The sequence below is a fragment of the Bubalus kerabau genome, chromosome 8, assembly GCF_029407905.1.
Source record: "Bubalus kerabau isolate K-KA32 ecotype Philippines breed swamp buffalo chromosome 8, PCC_UOA_SB_1v2, whole genome shotgun sequence".
Taxonomy (NCBI): Eukaryota; Metazoa; Chordata; class Mammalia; order Artiodactyla; family Bovidae; genus Bubalus; species Bubalus kerabau.
In genome coordinates this window covers 117,532,343-117,555,737 of record NC_073631.1, presented here as the reverse complement: position 1 = coordinate 117,555,737, position 23,395 = coordinate 117,532,343, and the positions used below count along the sequence as shown (strand labels likewise).

Genomic DNA, 23,395 nt, shown 5'->3' with positions numbered 1-23,395 from the left:
CTGCCTGTGAGGTGCCGTCCCAGAGGGGTGACAATTAAGGCAGATGAATAATTGAGACAAACGCACCCCACTGATGTGAGACGTTAGTGATTGAAGGCACACCACCCACCACCAGGGAGTTGAGGGAGCCCCTCTCACGGCCAGACCCTGAGGGCCCAGCTCCCCACATCCTGCTGGCATGGGGGCTGCAGCTGGCATGGGTGAGCAGGGACACCCTGGGGAGGCTGACAGGGAGTCACAGCTCCGGTGGGCTCCAGGAATGTGGGCCGTGCCCCGAGCAGCCCCATCCTCAGGAGGGACCAAGCCACTCCAAGCACCAGTCCTAACAAGGTGTTGCATTGTGACTCAGAGAATGAGAGAGATACCATGTATCCACACTGAGATTAAAGCGTGAGTTTTTAATCATGCGTGAGTCGTCACTGTGATTCATCAGTCGTGACAAACACGCCAGCACATCCTTTAGGGGTATGTTATCTCAGAAAATTGCTGTTGTTCAGTCACTCAGTCCTATCTGACTCTTTGCAGCCCCGTGGACTACAACATGCCAGGCTCCCTTGTCTTTCACCACCTCCCGGAGCTTGCTCAAACTCATTCCATTGAGTCGGTGATGCCATCCAACCATCTCATCCTCTGTCACCCGCTTCTCCTCCTGCCCTCAATCTTTCCCAGCATCAGGGTCTTTTCCAGTGAGTCGGCTCTTTGCATCAGGTGGCTAAAGTACTAGAACTTCAGCATCAGTCCTTCCAATGAATATTCAGGACTGATCTCCTTTAGGATGGGCTGGTTGGATCTCCTTGCAGTCCAAGGGACTCTCAAGAGTCTTCTCCAACACCACAGTTCAAAAGCATCAATTCTTAAGCGCTCAGCTTTCTTTATCGTCCAACTCTCACATCCATACATGACTACTGGAAAAACCGTAGCTTTGACTAGACGAACCTCAGATGATCCCTATAGGGGAAACCCAATGTGGAGAATACAAGGAGCTGCTGTGTCTTCACAGCTTTACCATAAATCTAAAGCTATTCAAAATAAAATGTTTATTTAAATATTTTTTAAAATCAGACGAATTAAAATGGTACCCCAAAATATGTTTAGCACACAAAACTTACAGTTTTGGGCGCTGGTGCCATGGGTAACTCCCATGCATCCAAGTTCTCTTATCTGAACACCTCTACCTGAGGGTATTCTTTGGCAGCTGGACTTGTGGGTTCGAGGCAAGAGCGATACCCAAGAGTGACCCCTAACCAAAGTGGGCAGGGTGGTCCTGATGAGGAGGCATGCACAGCCTCTCCTGGGTCCCCAGCAGCTGCGACTGCATGGAGCTGTGACCTGCCGACTAGAGCGCCCTCTTTTTTTTTTAATTATTTTATTTTTTAAAAATACTAATTATTTATTGATTTGGCTGCACCAGGACTTCACTGTAGCGTGCAGGATCTTCTGCCTCTGTTGCTGCCTGAGAACTCTTAGTTGCAGCGGGTGGGATCTAGTTTCCTGATCGGGAATCGAACCCGGGCCCCCTTTGTGGGGAGCGTGGAGTCTTAGCCACTGGACCACCAGGAAGGTCACTAGAGCTCTCTCTCTTTTTTTTTTAATTAATTTACTTGTTTTAATTGGAGGCTAATTACTTTATAATATTGTAGTGGTTTCTGCCATACACTAACTTGAATCAGCCATGGGAATACACGTGCCCCCATCCCGAACCGCCCCTCCCACCTGCTTCCCCATCCCATCCCTCAGGGTCATCCCAGCGCACCAGCCCTGATCTCCCTGTCTCGTGCATCGAACCTGGACTGGAGATCTGATTCACATGTGACAGTGTACATGTTTCAGTGCTATTCTCTCAGATCATCCCACCCTTGCCTTCTCCCACTGAGTCCAGAAGTCTGTTCTTTACATCTGTGTCTCTTTTGCTGTCTCACATATAGGGTCATCGTTACCATTTTTCTAAATTCAGTATGTATGTGTTAATATCCTGTATTGGTGTTTTTCTTTCTGACTCTTTCATTTCATCTGACTTCCCCTGGTCTCACAGGTCAGCTGTGGGAGAACCCACACTAAGACCATCCGCAATAAATAGGTATTGATGGACTTAATTAACGTAGTAAATGGGTAAGATTCTGACCATTCAAAGAAATTAGCATCCAGGAAGAGTAAGACTATCGGAGCCGTGTGGAACACACCCGGTTCACCCAGTGAGGAGCCATGGAAGGTGCAGAGTGAGCACAGCCTGCCCTTCCTGACTCGGGGTTGCTTCCGCCCGTGGCCTCGTGTGGTCCAGCACCTCACCCATCTGGGGACGCACATCCCGGAGACCTCGCTGCCCCCGTCAGCTCACGTGCTGGGAGGACACCCCAGGTGTCTGCACAGCGGGATGGCCAAGCAGACAGCAGCCCCTCAACACGGATTGAAACCTCACTCCCATCACTTCCTAACTTTCTGACTCCACCCCAGTTGCTGAGTCAGCTCACACGTAGAGCAAATCCAGGCACACCCTTCGAGCTTGTCACGTAAATTGCATGAGGTCACTTCCTGTAATACCTGGGATCGCAGCACAGAAACAAGCACTCAGGCAGTCAGTGCCCTTGTGGAGGAGATGGCATTTGAAATGGGGCAAGGAAGTGGAGAGCAGGACATTTCCATTACGGCAGGAGGAACGACTGCCAGAACGTGAGATTAAGGACTGCAGGGAGCTTGGCAGACAGCTGTGTGCCTGGACAGAACAGGAAACAGGCAAGCAGGGTCACGGAGAAGCCAAGCCCGGAAGCCTGAATGCCAGCCAGACGAGCAGGAGGGGAGATGTAGGAGAAGGGGGCTGTGCCGGAGGTGATGGGAAAGATGGGAGTTTGAATTCCGAATTACAGTGCCCCAAAGAGAGGTCACAATTGGAAACGAGAGGTTTGGGAGTAGTTCGTTAAATAGCTTTATCGTGAAATTGGCAAACCAACCAGCATGGACTCTGTTCATCACAGTCGGAAATAGAATAACGGGCTTCTTGACATAGTCAAGGAAGTTAGTTCCTGTTGTGCCATTTTACACTTTTAACTCTCATCTTGCTAATTCTGTTGTCGGTAATCACTTAGTCATGTGACCCCATGGACTGTAGCCCACCAGGCTCCTCTGTCCATGGAATTTCCCAGGTGAGGATACTGAAGAGGGGTGCCATTTCCTTCTGCAGGGGATCTTCCCGACCCAGGGATCAAACCCATGTCTCCTGCATTGGCAGGGGGGTTCTTTACCGTTGAGCCATGAGGGAAGCCCCATCTTACTAATTAGTATGTATAATAAAGTGAGATGTTGGGCTGAATGAACTACAAGCTGAAGTCAAGATTGCTGGGAGAAATATCAACAGCCTCAGATAGGCAGATGACACCACCTTAAGGTACAAATCAAAGAGGAACTGAAGAGCATCTTGATGAAGGTGAAAGAGGAGAGTGAAAAAACTAGCTTAACACTCAACATTCAAAAAACTAAGATCATGGCATCCAGTCCCAACATTTCATGGCAAATAAATGGGGGGAAAATGGAAACATTGACAGATTTTATTCTCTTGGGCTCCAAAATCACTATGGATGGTGACTGCAGCCATGAAATTAAAAGATGCTTGCTTCTTGGAAGAAAAGCTATGACAGACCCAGACAGCGTATTAAAAAGCAGAAACATCACTGTGCCAACAAAGCTCCATCTAGTCAAAGATATATTTTTTCCAGTAGTCATGTACAGATGTGCGAGTTGGACCATAAAGAAGGCTGAGCACCGAAGAATTTATGCTTTTGAACTGTGGTGTTGGAGAAAACACTTGAGAGTCCCTTGGACTACAAGGAGATCCAACCAGTCCATCCTAAAGGAAATCAGTCCTGACTATTCATTGGAAGGACTGACGCTGAAGCTGAAGCTCCAATATTTTGGCCACCTGATGGCGAAGAACTGACTCATTGGAAAAGACCCTGATGCTGGCAAAGATTAAAGACAGGAGGAGAAGGGGACAACAGAGGACAAGATGGTTGGATGGCATTATTGACTCAATGGACATGAATTTGAGCAAGCTCTGGGAGAGAGTGAAGGACAGTGAAGCCTGGTGTGCTGCAGTCCGTGAGGTCACAAAGAGTCAGACATGACTTAGCTACCAAACAACAATAATAAAGCAGTTTATTTTTCTCCCTGGATATTATCCAGGTAATCTAAATCTTCCCCAAATGTAGAGGTTGGTGTGGGCTGAGCGGTGTGGAGGTGTGTCCTGCGAGTGGACCAGGAGATAGGAGTGAGGTCCTGGCAGGCAGGGCACTGGGCCACCAGCCAGCCACAGCCACAGCTTTGGAATCCAGCACCTTGTCATTCCTTTTGCCAGTTGTCCATTAACTTCTACAGAAATTGAAATAATAGAGATGACGTTATACAGATTTATTCATGCAGTTACTGTTTTCAGGTCTCCTTAAGTAGATCCTTATTGCCATTTCATTTTTATATAAATGATGCCTTTAACATTTTCAAATTTCCAGTTGTTCCTTGCTAGTATGTAGAAATACTAGCATGTGTTTTTTTATTTTGTTTTGTTTTTTTACTTTGCCATCTGTGACCTGCTAAACATTTTTTTTTTTTTAGATCTGTGAGCTTTTTGTAATTCTTTGGTATTTTCTATGTAGAAAATCATATAGTCCACCAAATACAGTTTTGCTTTTTCCTTTTCAGCCCAGAGGCTTCATTTCTTCCCTTGCCTTCTTGCATCAACAAGGACAGCAGGGTTGAGTGGCATGGCTTCTCGCTCTTACAGGGAAAAACATTTCTTATTTTCCATTAAGTGCATTAGCAATAGGTTTTCATGCATACTCTTAATCTGATAGAGGAAGTTCTTTTTTACTTATCACTGATACTAGCCTTGTTTTTTCCTTTTCAGCAGAAGACTCAGAGAGTGGCGTTTACATGCGATTCATGAGGTCACACAAGTGTTACGACATCGTTCCAACCAGCTCCAAGCTTGTCGTTTTCGATACCACGTTACAAGTGAGTGGGCCCCGCTTCCCTGAGCTCGGGCTGTGTTATTCCGGTGGCTGTCCTGTCAGGCAATTTGGACCCAGTCCTTTCTGCACATCAGGGCCTGTGCTGAGGTTTACCATCTGAATTCTCAGTCACCACGGCAGTCTTCTAAGGAATGCACTGTTTAACAGATAAGGAAACTCATTATCTAGAGTTTACTCACATTCTAGAATTTGAAAACTTGGTCCACAGACCCGGGGAGTCATGGGGTGGAATCTGAACTCAGGTCTCCCTGATGTGTGTCCATCCCGGTCCCTCCTCAGCACATCCTGATGCCCTGTGTTAGTTATTTACCAGAATAAAGCTGAAGAAACTTCAGTTATAAAGAAAAAAATTACTCAGGTGGATAATCTCTTAAGAGAAAACTGTCGATCTCTTTTTTCAGTAGAAAATTTGAACCTGGTTATTATGGTATTAAAATTGTGCTTACTGCAACTCGTTTTATACCAATATGACTTACAGTCGTATGTGAAAAGTTCAAAATAATACATTCAATATACTCAAATTACATCCAGTGTAATAAGATATGTGTGCATACTATGCATACCTGTGTGCATGTAAATTTATGCATAAATCTTTACCAAGAGGATTATGTTCGCTTGGGTTCACCAAAAGTAGCTGCCAAGGCAGGTATTCACTGGCCATTGGCACTTTATGAGGGCGTCATCCCCCTGGGGAGCCCCTGAGGGACTGGGGGAGAGGGGGAAGGGGCCGAGGGCCTCCAGGTGAAGACCACCGCTCCTTCCCTCGGTGGGACTCCAGTGGGCGAGTGCGTTCACCCCAGATCCTCGGCTCCTCGTCCAGCGGGGTCCTGGGAGCCCTGCCCAGCCCTCTGGCCTGTGAGCCCCCCGGGACACCCTGCTGTGGCTCTTCCCCCAGGATGCCTGGGCTCTAGGGGACGACTCTGCCTGCATTCGTCCTCAGTGCCCAGAATTCTCAGGAACGTGAAAATCGCTTTGTCCTTAATTTTATTTTCCAATTGTTTCTGATTTTTGTGTAAATTGGCCTGATACCCTGTGACTTTGGCGAATTCACCTGGGCCCAGGCACCCTTCGAGGCCCCTTCTCCAGCTCTTGATTCCTTGACTCAAGGAGGACAGAGCGGTATCCAGAGGCAGGATCTTAGGGAAGCAGACAGTAACTTCAGGAAACCTTCTGTACCCCTAAAACTACAGACTGCAGTAGTGAAGTACCTGGAAATTCTGAATTCCCCAAATAAATAGATCACCCCTCTTACCCTCAGACATCTGCCAAAGGCCTGACTGGAGGTTTTCCAGCAACAGAAAAGCAAGTTACCCCGGGTTTCATTCTTACTCAGCTTTTCCCTCGTCGTGAAATGGACTCTTTTCTGAATGTAGCATTTAGCCAGAGCGAGTGATATGTGAAAAATGTGATGCCTTATGGATCTTCGGAGGTCACTAATCCAGTGACTGTCACCCCCCTGATTAATAGAAGCTGCCTGAGCCTCATCCCATGGAAGTCACGAATCCTGTGGGCTCCGTGCTTCCAAGGAGCTAAAACAGGTTACCATGGAAATGGGGGTGACACTTGGGCACTGGTGACAGTGAAGTTAATCATGTGTCTGAAAGGCTAAGCAGACCGTCGTCTAGACGCGGCCTGTAGGGTGACCGTGGACACGTCCCGAGGGTGAGGGAAGCAGGCTGGCAGGCTGCAGCGTGTCCGTCCCCAGGACCACACGACGGTCATCCTCCTCTCGAGGTGGCAGCTGGGACAGCACCCGGTGTGCCCGTAGTAGGGCAGCACGGAGCCGTCGAGACGGGTAGAAGTTTGTTCAGAATGTGTTTCAGTTAAAAAAAAAGAAATGTATTCCGCTCAAGTCATTCTGAGCGTATCAAAGACACTGCTGGTCTGGGGAGCCAGGGTCAGCCGTCCACACGTGAACTGAAAACAGGGTTCACAAAAAACAGGCAACTAGAGAAGCCTGAGAAGGGCCCCTGGCACCTGTGCCCTCGGCCTCTGTGAGGCCACGGGCCTCCCGCAGGTTGGGCTGTGACGCCCCCGTGCGTCGTGTCCGTATGTCTCATGTCCGCGGACACACAGCGCCTGTCTCCTGGTGCCCTGGAAGCCAAGTGCACGTCCCAGAGTCCTGCTCCTTGGGCTGACTGGTTCTCCCTCGAGGTCAGTGGTCGTCACGAGCCCCTGACGGTGGTGTGACTAAGGTGGGGGCGCTGCCCGACTCCCCCTACTCCCCGGAGGGCAGGAGCCTGCCTTAAATGGTTCCATGGCTGGAGGTGCAGATGAGCCAGCACTCGGGCTAGACAGGCCCGATGCCACCCTATCGGGGTGGGCTCTGGGCTTGCACAGTTCCTCGGCCTTCCACTGAGTTATTCTTCCCCTACCAGGCCCTGTAGGAAGCCAGGAGCCATTTCTCAAAAGGAAAATAATGACCTGCAGAAGAAGGTGTGGGTTTTTTTTTAAATCTTTTTCCCGCCCCCAAACCAGTGACTTGCCTGTTGGTGCCTGGTGAGCCATTCATCCAGCGGCCCCAGCTCTGCCTCTGGGGGTCACAGGCCCGGGTGGACGAGGGGCCCACCTTGCTGCAGAGCCGTGCCCTGCTCTGGACCCACTGAAGACCGCTGTCGCTGGTCACTCAGTGCACGGGTCAGAGCAGCACTCAGATAGGGGCGTGTTCTTCCGAAGGCCCAAGAGGGTGGAGGGGAGCAGGAGGCAGGCAGAGTCTCACGGGGTGGGGGGGTCTGACGCTCCAGGCTGCTGCCCACCCCCCGACCCTGATCCCTCTGGTTTGCAGACATCACTCTGAGACATCTGTAAAGCGTTGCTCCTCCCTGCCTACCAGACCAGCCAGGCCAGTGTCGTCGATGTCACCGTGTGCGACACGAGGCCTGGGGGCCCGGTCAGCATCTCTGTGGACGGTGGAGTCAGAGAGCATGGGAGTGGGCTGTGCCCGCCGAGGCGGCCTGCACCTCGGGGGCCGAGTACATCGGTCCAGAGAGAACACGCATGCAGGTGGAGCTGCAGGGTCCAAGATGCTCGGTCTGAAGTCACAGGAATCCAGCTGCATGGGCAGGTTCCCCCCGGAGTGTGACGGTCAGCACCTCCATCTCTGAGCTTCCCCAAGGACACCCTGCTGCCCCTGGCTTGCCAGCCTGTGGTTTCGAGGGGCATCCTGCCTGACCATAGCATCCCATGCTCTGTGTGTCCGAGAGCCAGAGTAGGGACCCCAGTGCTCCATTCGAGAACTCGGGGGTAGCCAATGCGGCATGCAGACCCCTGAGCTCCAGGGCTTGACCTTGGCTGAGACTCCGTCTGTCCCCTGGCAGACCATTCGCCCCACTTGACTGCAGCCACAGTGGCGTTGGGGGTGCTCAGAAGTCGCGTCTGTTCAAGGCCAGTGCCTGGTGACCCTGAAAGTTCTGCGCTCAGCCGTCCTGGAGAAGCGGCAGTCCTGGGTGGGGCACTGTCCTCAGGGGACCCTGACCAAGTTTGGGACTCGGGTCTGGGAATGGTAGGAGGATGGGAATGCATGCTGATGACTAAGGCGGGGTTTTAGCCCCTGGGCCGAGAGTTTTTCTGGCTGTGTGGATCAGGGAACATTAAAGAGGCCGGGCATCCGCCTCATTCCCAGGGGTGCTGTAACTGGTCAGCCATTGCCAAGGGCCTGTGGATCAGACACTCTCACCCCAGCCGGGCGCCTGCTGCCTCGTCCTTGGCAGCTCAGTGCAGCCCTGTCCTCCCCCGGAGGACCCTCACCCCATGCACATCAGCAAGGTCCACACGGGTACGTCCCCTGTGGAGCACCGCCAGCACGCAGCTGCTCAGGGTGGAGGGTCCCCATGCGCAGACCTGAGGAGGGTCTGCTGGGGAAGGGGGCTGGGGGCTAGGTGCACAGGCGCACGTGCCGAAATCTCCATAAGCCCGTGGGTTCACTCTTCCTCCTCAGAGCACCAGAGTTCTGGCATCTCGGCGTTCCGCAATGGCCTACATTCAAGGCCATCAACTCGGAAAGCTTTTGAGCCTTCCCAGCGGCTGCCCTAGATGTCACGTCCACACTGCCGGTAACTCCACCAAATCCATGTTATCTAGAAGCAGTTCCCACACTCAATTTCCAGGTTTCTGCAGATACGGAGTGGTGAAGCCCTGTCCCTGTCCCCACATGTGAGGCCCTCGCTGGGGCAGGCTGGAGCCTGACTCAGGTCTCAGGGCGGCAGGGGGTGGCTGCGGTTGTCTGGGGAATGAGTGACCCCACGTGTGCAGGGCATCCGCCCAGGAAAACTTGTCCCTGGGCCTCCAAGCCAAGACAGGCAGTTCTGACACCAGCCCCGTCGCTGTGCTGGGTTCTGGGGTTGAGCCAAGTCAGCGCCTAGGCTTTCATGTCCGAGACGCGAGGAGGCGGTGGCCCTGGGGTGGTGACACTCTGTGCCCTGTGTGAGCCCCAGCCTGGCAGGGCTCTGCCCACCCCAGAATCCACGTTCCTTTCGCTGCAGCGACTGCATCCCTGGCCCCGGCTCTCCTCTGGCAACTGCAGGCTGGGGCAGGGGTGCCACGGTCATGGGGAGCCCTGGTTCCTTCTCAGTGCTCCCTGCCCGGGGCCACGGGGTCTGGGCACCACTGACCCAGACCTCAGCACTGTGTTCAGGCTCCAAGACATGAGCCCAGTCCCAAACCCTTGGTCCCCAAAACCCTCCCGGGTACATTTCTGATCCGTTGGGGTCCAGTCAGGACACAGAAACCACAGCAGTCGTTGAATAGGAAGCTAACATATATTGGTATTAATTGGATGTAAGTTACCTGGGTAACTGACAGGGTAAAAGCTGACCTCTAAACTGTCCTTCTTGATGATGGTGAAAGAGGAGAGTGAAAAGCCTGGCTTAAAACTCAACACTTAAAAAACAAAGATCATGGCATCGAATTCCATCATTTCATGGCAAATAGATGAGGAAAAAGTGGAAACATTAACAGATTTTATTTTCGGGGGCTCTGAATCACTTCAGACAGTGACTGTAGCCACAAAATTAAAAGACGCCTGCTCCTTGGAAGAAAAGCTATGACAAACCTAGACAGTGTATTAAAAAAGAGAGATATCACTTTGCCAACAAAGGTCCATCTAGTCAAAGCTATGGTTTTTCCAGTAGTCATGTACGGATGTGAGAGTTGGACCACAAAGGCTGAGCACCAAAGAATTGATGCTTTCGAACTGTGGTGCGGGAGAAGACTCTTGAGAGTCCCTTGGGGAGCAAAGAGATCAAACCAGTCCATCCTAAAGGAAATCAACCCTGAGTATTCATTGGAAGAACTAATGCTGAAGCTCCAGTACTCTGGCCACCTGATGTGAAGAGGTGACTCATTGGAAAAGACCCTAATGCTGGGAAAGATTGAGGGCAGGAAGAGAAGGGAACGACAGAGGGTGAGATGGTTGGATGGCATCTCTGACTCAATGGACATGAGTTTGAACAAATTCTGGGAGATGGTGAAGAACAGGGAAGCCTGGTGTCCTGCAGTCCCTGGGGTCACAAAGAGTTGGACACGACTTAAGGATTGAACAACAGCAACACCAGGAAAGCCCCACTTGCCTACTTTAGAGACAAGAAAGATAAGGGTTCAACCTGTTCCCAAAATTCATGCTACAGGGGCTAATGAAGAGGAAGAGAGATGTTTCAGCTCATTTTGTGCTTTTTCATCGTCAAGGACAATAATCTTCAAAATGGAACAAGTGCAATAAATGGTGATTAGAAGAAGCTAAGTCCAGGGTAGGTGTGGAGACTGCAGGAGGGTGTCCGTTTGCTTCCTGGCCCCAATTTGTGCAGTGGTGTTGGAGGAACTGTGGAGACCAGGTGAGCAGGTCTGAGGCCTGATGCCTGAGGCCAGAAGCAAAAGGAAAAACAGGATTCCTGGAAAAACAATGGGGCACGCGGTGTCCATCCCAGGTAAGGTGTTTGAATGAAGCGTTAATAAAAGTAGTAGTCTCTAGAAACCTGTCGTAGCCTGAGCCCAGAAAGTCAGGGCAAGGAACCCGATTTCCTCTTTGGATCGTTCGTAGCTGTGGTAATACCATGAAGGAAAGGCCAGTCTGGGGGCTGACAGAGCCTGGCGCAGCGTCCTGGTGGATAAGATACAGAAGCGTATTTAGGCAGCTCAGCGAATTAATGGCTCATTATGGACAGAGGATGAGAGGGTTGGATGGCATCACCGACTCAATGGACACGAGTTTGAGCAAGCTCTGGGAGTTGGTGGTGGACAGGGAGGCCTGGCGTGCTGCAGTCCATGGGGTCGCAAAGAGTCGGACACGACTGAGCGACTCAACTGAACTGATGGACCGTAAAAGAACATCAGTGAAATCTCGGTCTCCCTGGAGCAAGGCTCCTGGTGGTTTTGGATTCCTCTCAGGCACCAGGCCACCTGTCACTCCAGCCAACCCTGCCTTCTGCAGGCTCGGTGGACAGCACCCTGCCTCGGGAACCAGCGGGGGACGAGCAGGTGGGTAAGCGCCCCTGCCTGTCCCCCTCCGGGAGGACAGTCCCCAGAAGACCCCAGGGGAATCGAGCCCTGTCAGGCCAGCTCGACCACCCATTCCCCTCTTCCCTGCAGGCCTGTGTCACTCCTACTCCTGGGGTCGTCTTCTCAGATAAGCCATGGGTGGGCCAGGCTCTGCTTTCTGGGGTAACCTAGCTAAGAAATTGCTGGATGCCTTAAGGTTCTTTCCCTCTAAGCCCATCAGCATTTGGAGCAGTGACTTGAATATTGATTTTATTGGCGGCATCATCTACTTAACAGATGACTTGAGGCCAAGAGAGAGAGAGAGAAAATTACAACCAATATCCAGAAGGATTGCTCAATAAGCTGAATGATCCCTGGGACTAATTAGTAAGTCCCTGATGTCCAGAACAATGAGAATTAAAGCGTATTGGTATTCCAGAAAAGACTTAAGTGGTCAGAGCCACGGTGTGAGGCCGACCCGATGGGAGAGCTCACACAACATCTGGCAGGCTGTTAACAGGAAGTACAGGCAGTGGGCTTCACCTGTCACGTCGTTTAGAGGTGGTGCAAAAAGGCTTGCATACGAACAGCAGTCTGTGTTCCTCCTCGCCCCCTTGTTGTATTCCGAGAAACAGCAGTTCAGCTGTGAGGCCTGGCAGTCACTGCCATCTTAGCTCGAGTCATTCATTTTAAGGCACTCTTCTTCCTAACTTGGCAGCTGGGTGCTTTGTTCCTCGCATGGCTTCCTTCCTCCCCTCCCACCGGCCCCCCGCCCCCATTAACCATTTCTCAGGGGGTGTTTTCATGCATCTGACTGTGTCATGTTGTACCGCGGTGACATTTCCTATTTGTTCAGTTCAGTGTTATTCCTGGAGCTCGGAATCCTTCCGTTTTTAATTTTCTTTGATCATCTAAGGCTTTTCCCACCAGCTGACCTCTCAGTAGGATTTCCTGTGCAGTCAGGCTGGGCCCGCAGGCTTGCAGCCCCAGCCCTGCTGCTTCTACGCCTCCTCCTCGGTCGTCACCATCACCCGAGACCCTCACTGCTTCACGCCATCAGTGGCTCCACCCTCTCCTGATAACCTGAACGCAGGCTTTTCTGCGCTCTTGATTTATTCCCTCTGTTTTGGTGGAGCACCTTCCCCTGGAGCTTCCTGCCTCGGTCCACTAGGGCTGCGTGACAAAAGCCCACAGACCTGCGGGCTTCGTTTCTCCTGGCTTCAAGTCCTCTTGGCTGGTGAGGCCTCTCTTCCCGGCTTGCGGACAGTTGCCTGGGGAGCAAGACCAGTCTAAGTCTTTCTCATGAGGACAGTGGTCCCACCCTGGTGGCCTCCTCTAACCCCGTTCAGCTCCATCACACTGGGGGTTGCTGTTGTTCAGCAACTCTGTCCGACTCTTTGAGACCCCATGGACTGTAGGGCTCCTCTGTCCATGGGATTCTCCAGACAAGAACACTGGAGTGGGTTGACATTCCCTTCTCCAGGGGATCTTCCCAACCCAGGGATTGAACCTGTGTCTCTTGTATTGGCAGGTGGATTCTTTACCAGGACTTCCCTGGTGGCTCAAACGGTAAAGTGTCTGCCTACAGTGCGGGAGACCCGGGTTAGATCCCTGGGTCAGGAAGATCTCCTGGAGAAGGAAATGGCAACCCACTCCAGTACTCTTGCCTGGAAAATCCCATGGACAGAGGAGCGTGGTAGGCTACAGTCCATGGGGTCGCAAAGAGTTGGACACAACTGAGTGACTTCACTTTCACTTTCTTTACCACTGAGCTACCAGGGAAGCCAGGTCATGTTGGGGTTCAGTTCAGTCACTTAGTCATGTCCGATTCTTTGCGACCCCATGGACTGCAGCATGCTAGGCCTTCCTGTCCATCACCAGCTCCTGGAGTTTACTCAAACTCATGTCCATTGAGTCAGTGATGCCATCCAACCATCTCATCCTCTGTCGTCCCCTTCTCCTGTCCTCAACCTTTCCCAGCATCAGGGTCTTTACAAATGAGTCATATTGCGGTTAGGAGGATTCAAACATTGGTACACTTCCCAAGAAAAGATACATGAGAAAGCAGTTACTTGAAAAGTTCAACATTGATTGCACTCAATCTGTAGACTGTGTACAGAATTCCATAATGTGTATTTCAAATGTTCAAGCCTTTGTTCCACTACTTCTAGCTGCCTGTGTTGCTGAAGAGAAAGCTGTTTTGTTTTTTCTTCTTTAATCTCCGTCTTTGATGTGTGGTTTCTTTTCCCCCTCTGATGCTTTTGAGGTTTGCTCCGTGTCTCTGGGCTCCTGAATTCCGTGCCTCGTGCCTGGTTGCAGGTTTTCCTCTTGTGAGCTGGCACCCAGTGGGCCTTCGGGCCTGACCCGCACTCGTTCTGTGTTCATCGTGCTATTTCTTCCGAGGTCATCTTCCTGCTCTTTCCTTTCTTCTGGAACTTCAGCCAGGAGATCGTGGGCCCCTGAACTGCTCTTTAGCATCCTTATTATGTTCCCTTTTTGTTCTGTTTTCTTTACCCGTCTAGAATTTGCACAGCTTCAGTGTTCAGGGCTGTGCCGAGTGGTGCACAGTTAAACAGAGAGCACCCACAGCTGGAGGAGCACGCTGTTCATGCAGGGCTACCGCCTGGTGGGTCTCACTCAGGAGTCGGGCCAGCTGTCTTTTCCATTGGAAGCACCCAAGTGTTCATCTTTGTGCCTTTTATTTCTGATGCAGTTTCTCTGGAAAAAAGTCCTTTGATGGTTGATGCGGTTATGATCTGATTTGAAACAATCTCCCTGCTTGTTTTCAGACCCGCCCCCACCTCCCCCTGGCATCTGGAGCCTCCAGTCCTGGGCTTCTCTCCACACCTGACTCTTCCCCCCCGCCCCCCACCCCCCCGACGCCTAACTGTCTCCCCCACGCCTATTAAAATACAAAAATTTTAAATGGTATCCATTTAAGTAAATTGCTCATCAGGTGAAAAGAAAGAAATTTTTCAAAGGTCCTCAGGGACCCTGACGTTTTTCCCTGAAGACTGGAACTCGATTGTGCCCGTCCGCTTTTATCCGTCTCTGTTTGGTAATTGGTGACACCCTGCGCCTTCTGTGGTTGTGAAGTTTTCTAAGTACAGTTTCAAAGGACTCCGCACACGTGATGCTAAGGAAGCAGGTTTAGAAGGTCTCCTGATGGTGCAGAAGCTGCGGCCAAGTAGAGGAGGGACAGGCAGGGCTGCTGACCGGCGACACCGACACGCAGCCCCCTCGGGCTGAGAGCACGTCCTGTCCACTCCAGGGGCTTCTGTCCCGTCTCTGGAGGGGCGAATTGTGGCCCCCACCCTCCATGACGTGTCGACATGTCAACAGTCTGTGTGGCTGAAGTTAAGACGATAAATCTTTCTCTGCTTCTGGTCTGGTTTGCAGAGACTGGAAAATTAAAAGCTTTGTTCCTTTTTGACTCTTACTGCTGAACATCTTCAGAGCAAGTCTGGTTCGTGCAGTCACTTCTGGGAACTCCCTGGTGGCCTAGTGGTCAGGACTCCAGGCTTTCACTGCCGAAGGTCCAGGTTCATTCTCTGGTGGGGGAACTGAGATTCTGCAAGCCATGTGGCATGGCCAAAAAAAAAAAAAAAAAGCCCATGCACTTGTGAGGAAGACGTTGTCTGTTAGCCCCTTGTGTGGCTGAGAATGTCGGGGCTCAGAGAGGGCGGAGGACCTGAGCCAAGGAAAAGCCAAAGTCAGCCTGGTTGGTCCTGCAGCTTCGCCCCCCTGAAGGCAGTGGGAGATGCCTCTGCTTCACTCCCAGCATTTTCCTCAGCGTCTGGCTTCCCGGGTACCTCAGCTAGTAAAGAGTCCACCTGGAATGCAGGAGACCTGGGTTCAATCCCTGAGTTGGGAAGATCTGCTGGAGAAGGGATAGGCTACCCACTCCAGTATTATGTTTCCCCTCTTCCCTGGTGGCTCAGCTGGTAAAGCCTGCAGTGTGGGAGACCTGGGTTCGATCCCTGGGTTGGGAAGATCCCCTGGAGAAGGGAAAGGCTATCCACTCCAGTATTCTGGCCTGGAGAATTCCATGGACTGCAGAGTCCATGGGGTTGCAAACAGTCAGACACGACAGTGACTTTCACTTCACTGGCTGTCTTAGCTTCCCATGCAAAAGTGAAGGCACTTTTCACCTCGAATCCCTAATGTCCCCTTTGCCCCTGGATGGTGGCTTCCCTGGGTTTGTCCCTCTCATGGCATCAGCAGTGCACCCTCAGGTCAGCACACATCACAGCCCCGCCATCTGAGGTGCCAGCCTGAGTGTCCGCCCTGCGTGTGAGAGTCGGTGCTGTGCGGGCATCTCCTTAGGTTTGTGTGCAGAGCCCTTGAGAGCCCTTTGGTAACCTCCGAGCATTTAGGGGTCATTTAACAGTTTATGGGCTTCCCTTGTGGTTCAGCTGGTGAAGAATCCGCCTGCAATGCAGGAGACCTGGGTTTGGTCCCTGGGTCAGAAAGATCCCCTGGAGAAGGGATAGGCGACCCACTCCAGTGTTCTTGCCTGGAGAATCCCGTGGACAGAGAAGCCTGGCGGGCTACAGTCCATGGGGTAGCAAGAATCAGACATGACTGAGCGACTAATGCCTAATAGCTTGTAGGTAGCAGGTCAGGCAGAGAAGTTATTGTGGCAAAGCAAGATGTTTTTCTGTTTCTGGAGGGACGGTCACCGTGTTCAGAGTCTTCAGAGTCAGACCCTCCTTCTGTTGGTGTCCCCATCTGTGCACTTGTTGCTTCTTTGAAAGTGAATGTCCTTTTTCCCTCCGGTCAATTCAGTTTTCTCTTTGCCTTTGATTTCTAGCATCTTACCTGTGATGTGCTGGGTGTGGTTTTCTTTGTCTGTTTCCTACCCTCGTTTTATTTGACTCTTTTTGATCGATTACAGTTTTCTATTGAAGTTCACTGATTTGAAGATGATTGGAAAAACATGTTTTGAAAAAATTCCAGAAAGATTATGGAGCTCAGTCCATGTCTTTTCTCTCAGTAACTGTAGCTCCTTGAATCCTGCCTGTGTGGTGCCTGCTAGCGCCTTCCCATCAGGGTTTGCATACAGTCTGTCCACCTCGTGTAGTTGTTTTCAGCTATTTCACCATGGCCAAACCAGAACTGTAACGGCTGTGGTCACTCAGGCTTACATGCATGATCCTCATGAATGATTTTTACACTGGTTTTTCTGTGCTAAATCTCTTATTTTGGAGAAAACAATGAGCAGTTTGTGGTTTTAAAAGTGCCCCAACTCCCTGCCTACTCCAGCCAGTTAGAAAAACAAGCTAAGCAGATATTTTAATGTGTTTCAGAATCTATTTGTCCGTGACTTTCCCCAGTATCCTTTGATGATCTTTTCTAGGCCCACCATCAAGGATTCCCAGATTCCCACGGTCCAGGTAGAAACAGACCATTCACCCTCGCTCACCACCCCTGGATGCCGTTTAGTTCCACACACTGGGAATGTTTTGTGATCCTTGATACAAGCTGTGGTTCGAAAACCATCTTCCCAGTTTGTAGATGCCGTTCAGTTCCCGCCTGACCCTCATGCCCTTGGATTGGCTCTTCTCATCTCTTCTCCCCAGTTCCTTGCCCGTTTGTCCAGCAGGTTGATGGAGCCCCCACTGTACTGAGGACAGTGCCAGGCTTGGCCAGGACAAGTGTGGGAAATGGCCAACGAGAGTCCCCCTCAGCTCCAGCCATCCTTCGGCTCCTGTTCTGATGAGCCAGGCACCTCCATCGGTCACTCTTGTTCCGTAAATAAAGGCAGAAACCAGTGCCAACCCATTACTCTTCCTCTGACATGAAGCTTTCCGTTCCTGTAATCCTCCCATTTGTTTTTGCTGTTATGTTAACAAGGGGTTTGGGAATATAGTGGATGAAAAAAGAGCCTTTTTCTTTCTTGGTTATAAACATAGCTATAACACAGAATTTAAAAATTTTTTAAGATATACACTTTCACTGCTTCAACTCCTTAGTATAGAAGTTACATTTTTTTGCTTCTCTTTGATCTTTTCTGTTTAAATACATGTTTTATGTAATTATAATGCATAATTTTATAGTCTGCATTTTCACTGCCATAAACCTTTTTTTTTCCCCCCCACTTTAACACAGTCTTCACAGTTATACTGTTTGGTACTTTTTTTCTCATTGGTATGCCAGTATTTAACAAGTTTGCAGGAGACAGATCTTTTTTCAGTTTTCTGTAGTAGAAATAATGCCACACTGAACATCGTCGGTTCAAAAATCCTACTCCTGAAATTTTTGTGTAACTAATTTGACAGAGAAAAAACCGGTACACAAACAGTATTTTTGTGATTCTTGATACAAGCTGTGGGTCAGAAACTATTCTAACAATTCGTGATGCCACCGGGGGTTTTACGGCCACACCTGTATTAGGTGTTGTAACTTAAAAATATTGGCCTATTTAGCTGCTATAAATGATAGTTTTAATTTGCTTGAACTTTCATTTCTTTGATAATCAGTAAAATTGTGCCATTTTCCAGATGCCCTTTGCTCTCTAGAGGTCATTGTCATCATTGAGCTTAGTAAGTCATCACCTCCACCACCTTCTTTCCCTGCCATGGTATCTGGGAGGGTGTTTGTCCTGGGGGCTCAGAGAGATTCTGCTTGTGAGCTAGTCTGAACAAGACCCAACCCACGACGGGCATACGGTGGTAGGTCTCCGTCTCAAAAATATATAAAAATATGTGTATATTATGTCCTTCATGCCTTCTCTTTCTCACCCTCAGGGAAATGAAGGGGGTGTGCTTGATGTTTTGTTATTAAACAAATGAAAAACAGATTTTCATTTCAAATACTTTGATACAACTTCAGTGTTTTCAAATGAATTAATAACCACCTATAAAAGGGATTAAACTCTGAAGTTTAATTCTTTTATGTGATGTTAATTATATGAAGTCTGTATGTAGTCGAGACACTTTAGATCCAAGAAAAAAATTTTTGAGGTTAATTGCATTGTTTGTTTCAAAAAATAATCTCCAATCCCTGTATACCTTGCAATATAATACAGAAGCATATTGCTTATATTAATACATTCAGTTATTTTTAACTTATCAAATTACAAAACTCAATGTTGAAGATAACTGGTAAGATTAGGTTGAATATTTTAATAGGTTGGTTGAATATTTTAATAGGTTGGTGCAAACATAATTAGCATTTCAGTCCGTGAATTTTAAATCATTATAACTAAGCTCAAACACATCTTTATTAATCAAAATAGGAACCATTACAATCGACACATTTTTGCCAGTGAGAAGTTTATTCATGTAGCATAACAACCCGTGCTTTGGGATTTGACAAACTCCAGGAAAGCATTTTCTGCCTCCTGCTGATTGAAGAATCGTTTTCCCTGCAAAAAGTTGTCAAGACGCTTGAAGAAGTAGTAATCAGTGGGCGAGAGGTCAGGTGAATATGTGGTTTGAGGCAAAACTTTGTAGCCCAATTCCTTCAACTTTTGAGGTGTTGGTTGTGCGACATCAGTCAGGCGTCGTTGTGGAGAAGAATTGGGCCCTTTCTGTTGACCGGTGCCAGCCGTGGGCCTTTTAGCTTTCAGTGCCTCGCATCGATTTGCTGAGCGTGCTTCTCAGATGTAATGGTTTCTCCGGGATTCAGAAAGCTTAGTGGACCAGACGGGCAGCAGACCACCAGACAGTGACCATGACCTTTTTGGTGCAAGTTTGGCTTTGGGAAGTGCTTTGGAGCTGCTTCTCCGTTTAGTCACTGAGCTGGTCACTGCCGGTTGTCACATGCAATCCACTTTTCGTCGCACATCACAATCCAATCGAGAAATGGTTCATTGTTGTTGTGTAGAACAGGAGAAGATGACACTTCAGAACGACGATTTTTTTGATTTTTGGGTAGCACATGAGGCACCCACTTATGGAGCTTTTTCACCTTTCCAGTTTGTGTCAAATGCTGAATGACCACAGAATGGTCGCATTGAGTTCTTTGGTAACTTCTCGCGTAGTTGAAAGAGGATCAGCTTTGATGATTGCTCTAATTGGTCCTTGTCACCTTCTGACGGGCGGCCACTGCGCTCCTCATCTTCCAGGCTCTCGTCTCCTTTGCAGAACTTCTTGAACCACTGCACTGTGTGTTCATTCGCAGTGCCTGGGCCAGATGTCATGTTTATGTCCTGAGTTGTCTCTGCTGCTTTACAACCTATTTTGAACTCGAATATTCAAGAAATTGCTCAAATTGGCTTTTTGTCTAACATCATTTCCATAGTCTAAAATAAACATAGAAATACACAGCAAGTAATTAGTCATTAGCAAAAAAAATAAAGCAAGAAAGGCGCATTAAAATGATGTATAACATAACCACATTTAAGAATGGATTTCAATATCACACGGCAGCTTTCAACAGTGCAAAACCGCAGTTACTTTTGCACCAACCTAATAGTTGGAGGTACTTTTCTCCCTGCACATGTATGACTAAAACTGTGTGTTGTTTCTCTTGTCTTAGGTTAAAAAGGCCTTCTTTGCCTTAGTCGCCAATGGTGTTCGAGCAGCACCTCTGTGGGAGAGTAAAAAACAAAGTTTTGTAGGTAAGCAGTGTGGGCCTGGGGAGAAATCTGAACACCTGAGGTGCTGGAATCCAGCCTCGTAAAAACATGACCAAGTTAAAAAACACCGTTACTTTTTACATCCTGTGAGGTGGGGCTGCTAGTAAATTCAAAACCAGGTGCTGGTTTCTTTTCATCCAGCACCTTTTTGGCTCCAAAGCTTCCTCTGGGCCTTTCCGGGTCCGAGAGCCCCAGGAAGCGGGGCCCGCGGCCTGAGGCCTGCCCTCTGTTGGTCGGCAACTGCAGGGCACCCCCATTTCCTCCTGGGTGAACATCTTTCTGACACGGCAGATGAAAGGATGGAAACATGGATGATGCCTTTGCTAAATCATTGTTACACTATTAAAAATACCACTGACTCGCAGTATCTAGGCTCCATAATATGTCATCCTAGGAATCGCGGTGGACTGTGGGTGTGGCCCCTTCTCAGCAGGCACTGCATCATCTTGAAATGACTCCCTGTGTCCGCCTCCCCTCGGGCTGCAGCTTCATCAGGGAAGCGGTCCTTGTCTTCACGCTGTAGTCCTGGTGTCTGGCACACAGTGGGCCCTTCATAAATTGTGCCTGAGGAAGACATTGTTTTTAGAAGGATTCTCAGAAAACCATCCACATGCTACCAAAAGTGTCCTGTCTCTAGAGCTTATGGTATACTTGATCTTGAAGTATCCGAAATTATTTGTGTGCAGATGCAAGTCTTTCGTGATGTTTTTGTAACATTCAGAAAGTTTTCTCTCAGTGAATTGCCAAATATTGTGATTAATTCCATTAAATACTATTAGGCTTTAACTTCAGTTAAATTTGTATATCTTAGTTTGGGGTAGATAATTAACAGGTTAATAGTTTTAAATGATATATTAAGCTGTGCTGGTAATCGTCATAGTATAATTTAGAAGGTTTTCTAGTAAATAAACATTTCAGGTTGGCTTATCACCTGAAATTTTCCTTGAGTGTTTTCATAGTTTTATATTTAATATGTAATTCTTTCTTCCAGGAATGCTAACAATTACAGATTTCATTAATATACTACATAGATACTATAAATCACCCATGGTAAGTGCAGAAATCCCTACGTCAAGTAAGTGGGACTATGTATGTCTGTGCATGTGTATATAGAACTAACTGTTCATGTGTGTGTCAGTGCTGGTGGTTGATATTTCCAAATACACACACACACACACACGGCTTCCCAGATAGCTCAGTTGGTAAAGAATCCGCCTGCAATGCAGGAGACCCCAGTTCAAGTCCTGGCTTAGGAAGATCTGCTGGAGAAGGGAAAGGCTACCCACTTCAGTATTCTTGGGTTTCCTTTGTGGCTCAGCTGGTAAAGAATTCCGCCTGCATTGCGGGAGACCTGGGTTCAATCCCTGGGTTGGGAAGATCCCCTGGAGAAAGGAAAGGCTACCCACTCCAGTATTCTGGCCTGGAGAATTCCAGGGAGTGTACAGTCCTTGGGGTTGCAGAGTTGGACACAACTGAACAACTTTCATATATATATATATGTGCAGGAAACTTCAGTGTAAATTAGTCTGATATTTGAAGCTTGAAGAAAGTAGTCTCAGGAAACATTTTAAAAAATAGCCTTTTTATTCAGCTTTCAGAAATCCTCAGGTTAATGGGATTCTGTGTACTTACTTATTGCATGTGTGCTAAGTCACTTCAGTCACGTCTGACTCTGCAATCCCATGGAGTGTAGCCCACCAGGCTCCTCTGTCCATGGAGTTCTCCAGACAAGAATACTGGAGTGGGTTGCCATGCCCGCTTCTGGGGCATCTTCCTGACCCTGGGATCAGAGAACCCTGGGCTCGTTCTTTACGTCTGAGCCACCAGGGAAGCCCCCGCTTATTGCCTAGCTAGTCTGTTGTTTGTTTAGTTCTCAGTAGTGTCCAAATCTTTTGTCACCCCATGGACTGTAGCCCGCCAGGCTCCCCTGTTCACGGCATTTTCCAGGCAAGCATACTGGAGTAGGTGGCCATTTCCTTTTCCATCCCCGACCCAGGGATTGAACCCTGAGTCTCCTGCATTGGCAGGCAGATTCTTTCCCACTGAGTCACCAGGGAAGCCCCTACTGTAAATTTCACTAAATTTGTGCTCTTAATGGCATTATGGGCATGCTATAGCACTGAGATCTGCCTGGACGCATAAATGAAGGAGGCCACTCGTACGTCTTTGGACCGGATGGCTGCGCCCAGTGAAGCCTCGAAGTAGATGACCTGACACAGGGTTCACCTTCCGGGCCTGTGGATGTTCATGCAGCTTCTTGCAGTTACCCCTGAAATGCTGTAACAAGGACTATACAGACACTGTGGTTTTAACGAAGTAAAAATTAAAGTTGGAGAAATTCATTTTTGACATATTTCTACTGGCTAATTTTAGTGACAGAACTCCCTGGTGCAGTCCCGCTGTTTTATAACAGCATAGTTGGAAACCCACATGTGGCCTTAATCTAACACTGTGATTTTCGTGATTCTACCGGCGTGTTTGGGTTTTGTTGTTCTTCTTGCTTGCTTTCGTTGGCTGAGCCCTCCAGTGTGGCGCTGACATCGTGAAGCTGGCAGGCCTCACTGCCTTGTGTGCCCTCCTGGAGGGGAGCACTCAGCATCGCACTGTGGCTTTGGTGTCCGCTGTAGTGCTTTCATAGATGCCCTTCATCACGTGGAGGATGTTGCTCCGTTTCCAGGTTTGCCAAAAGTATTTCTCAAGAACGCATGTGGAATGGCGTCAGATGCGTTCTGCAGCTGTTGCGATTCTCATATTCTTTTTCTCCATTCTCTTAGACACCATTTCTTCAAGTATTTTTCTGTCCGCTCCTCCACTTTCTAGGATGCTAGTTACTCACCTGACACTCTCTTGTTTTGTAGCATTTTCCCCAGTATTTCCTCTCTCGGCTTCATTTCAGATATATTTTATTTCTGTGTCTTCATTTCCACAGTTCCTTTCCTCCACAATATCTTACCTACTTTTTTTTTTTTTTCCTTTCAGATAGTATGTTTTTTGTCCTAGGAATTCCATTTAGATCTTTTTTATATTTTCCATTTCTCTCCCTGTAATGTTTATATTTTCCTTTAAATCCTTGAACATATTATGTCAGTTGTTATATATCTGATATATATATGTATCAGAATCTATTTCCATCATCTCTATTCTGGGTCTGATTCTGGTGACTGGTTTTTCTCCTATCATGGGTCGCATTTCTGCTTCTTACAAATTAATAATTCCTAATGAATGCTGAATATTATGTATCATATATTATGATATTGTGAATATTATAATTATAACATCATGTGGTTGAATATCTGTTTTGTCTTCCTTTAAAGAGTATTGGACT

The 23,395-nt window shown here is 48.6% G+C and overlaps 1 protein-coding gene across 7 annotated transcripts in view; it reads left to right on the top strand.

Annotated features, from left to right (window-relative positions):
- Positions 1-23,395, top strand: part of PRKAG2 (protein kinase AMP-activated non-catalytic subunit gamma 2) — a 309,748-nt gene that overhangs the window by 263,731 nt on the left and 22,622 nt on the right. For 4 of the 7 annotated variants that reach the window (XM_055591312.1, XM_055591310.1, XM_055591313.1 and 1 more), the window contains 3 exons: positions 4,892-4,998; positions 19,971-20,052; positions 21,062-21,120. In XM_055591312.1, coding sequence (XP_055447287.1) covers positions 4,892-4,998; positions 19,971-20,052; positions 21,062-21,120 — 248 coding nt within the window. The remainder of the gene's footprint in view (positions 1-4,891; positions 4,999-19,970; positions 20,053-21,061; positions 21,121-23,395) is intronic. The other 3 variants (XM_055591311.1, XM_055591316.1, XM_055591315.1) reach the window with 1 other exon arrangement.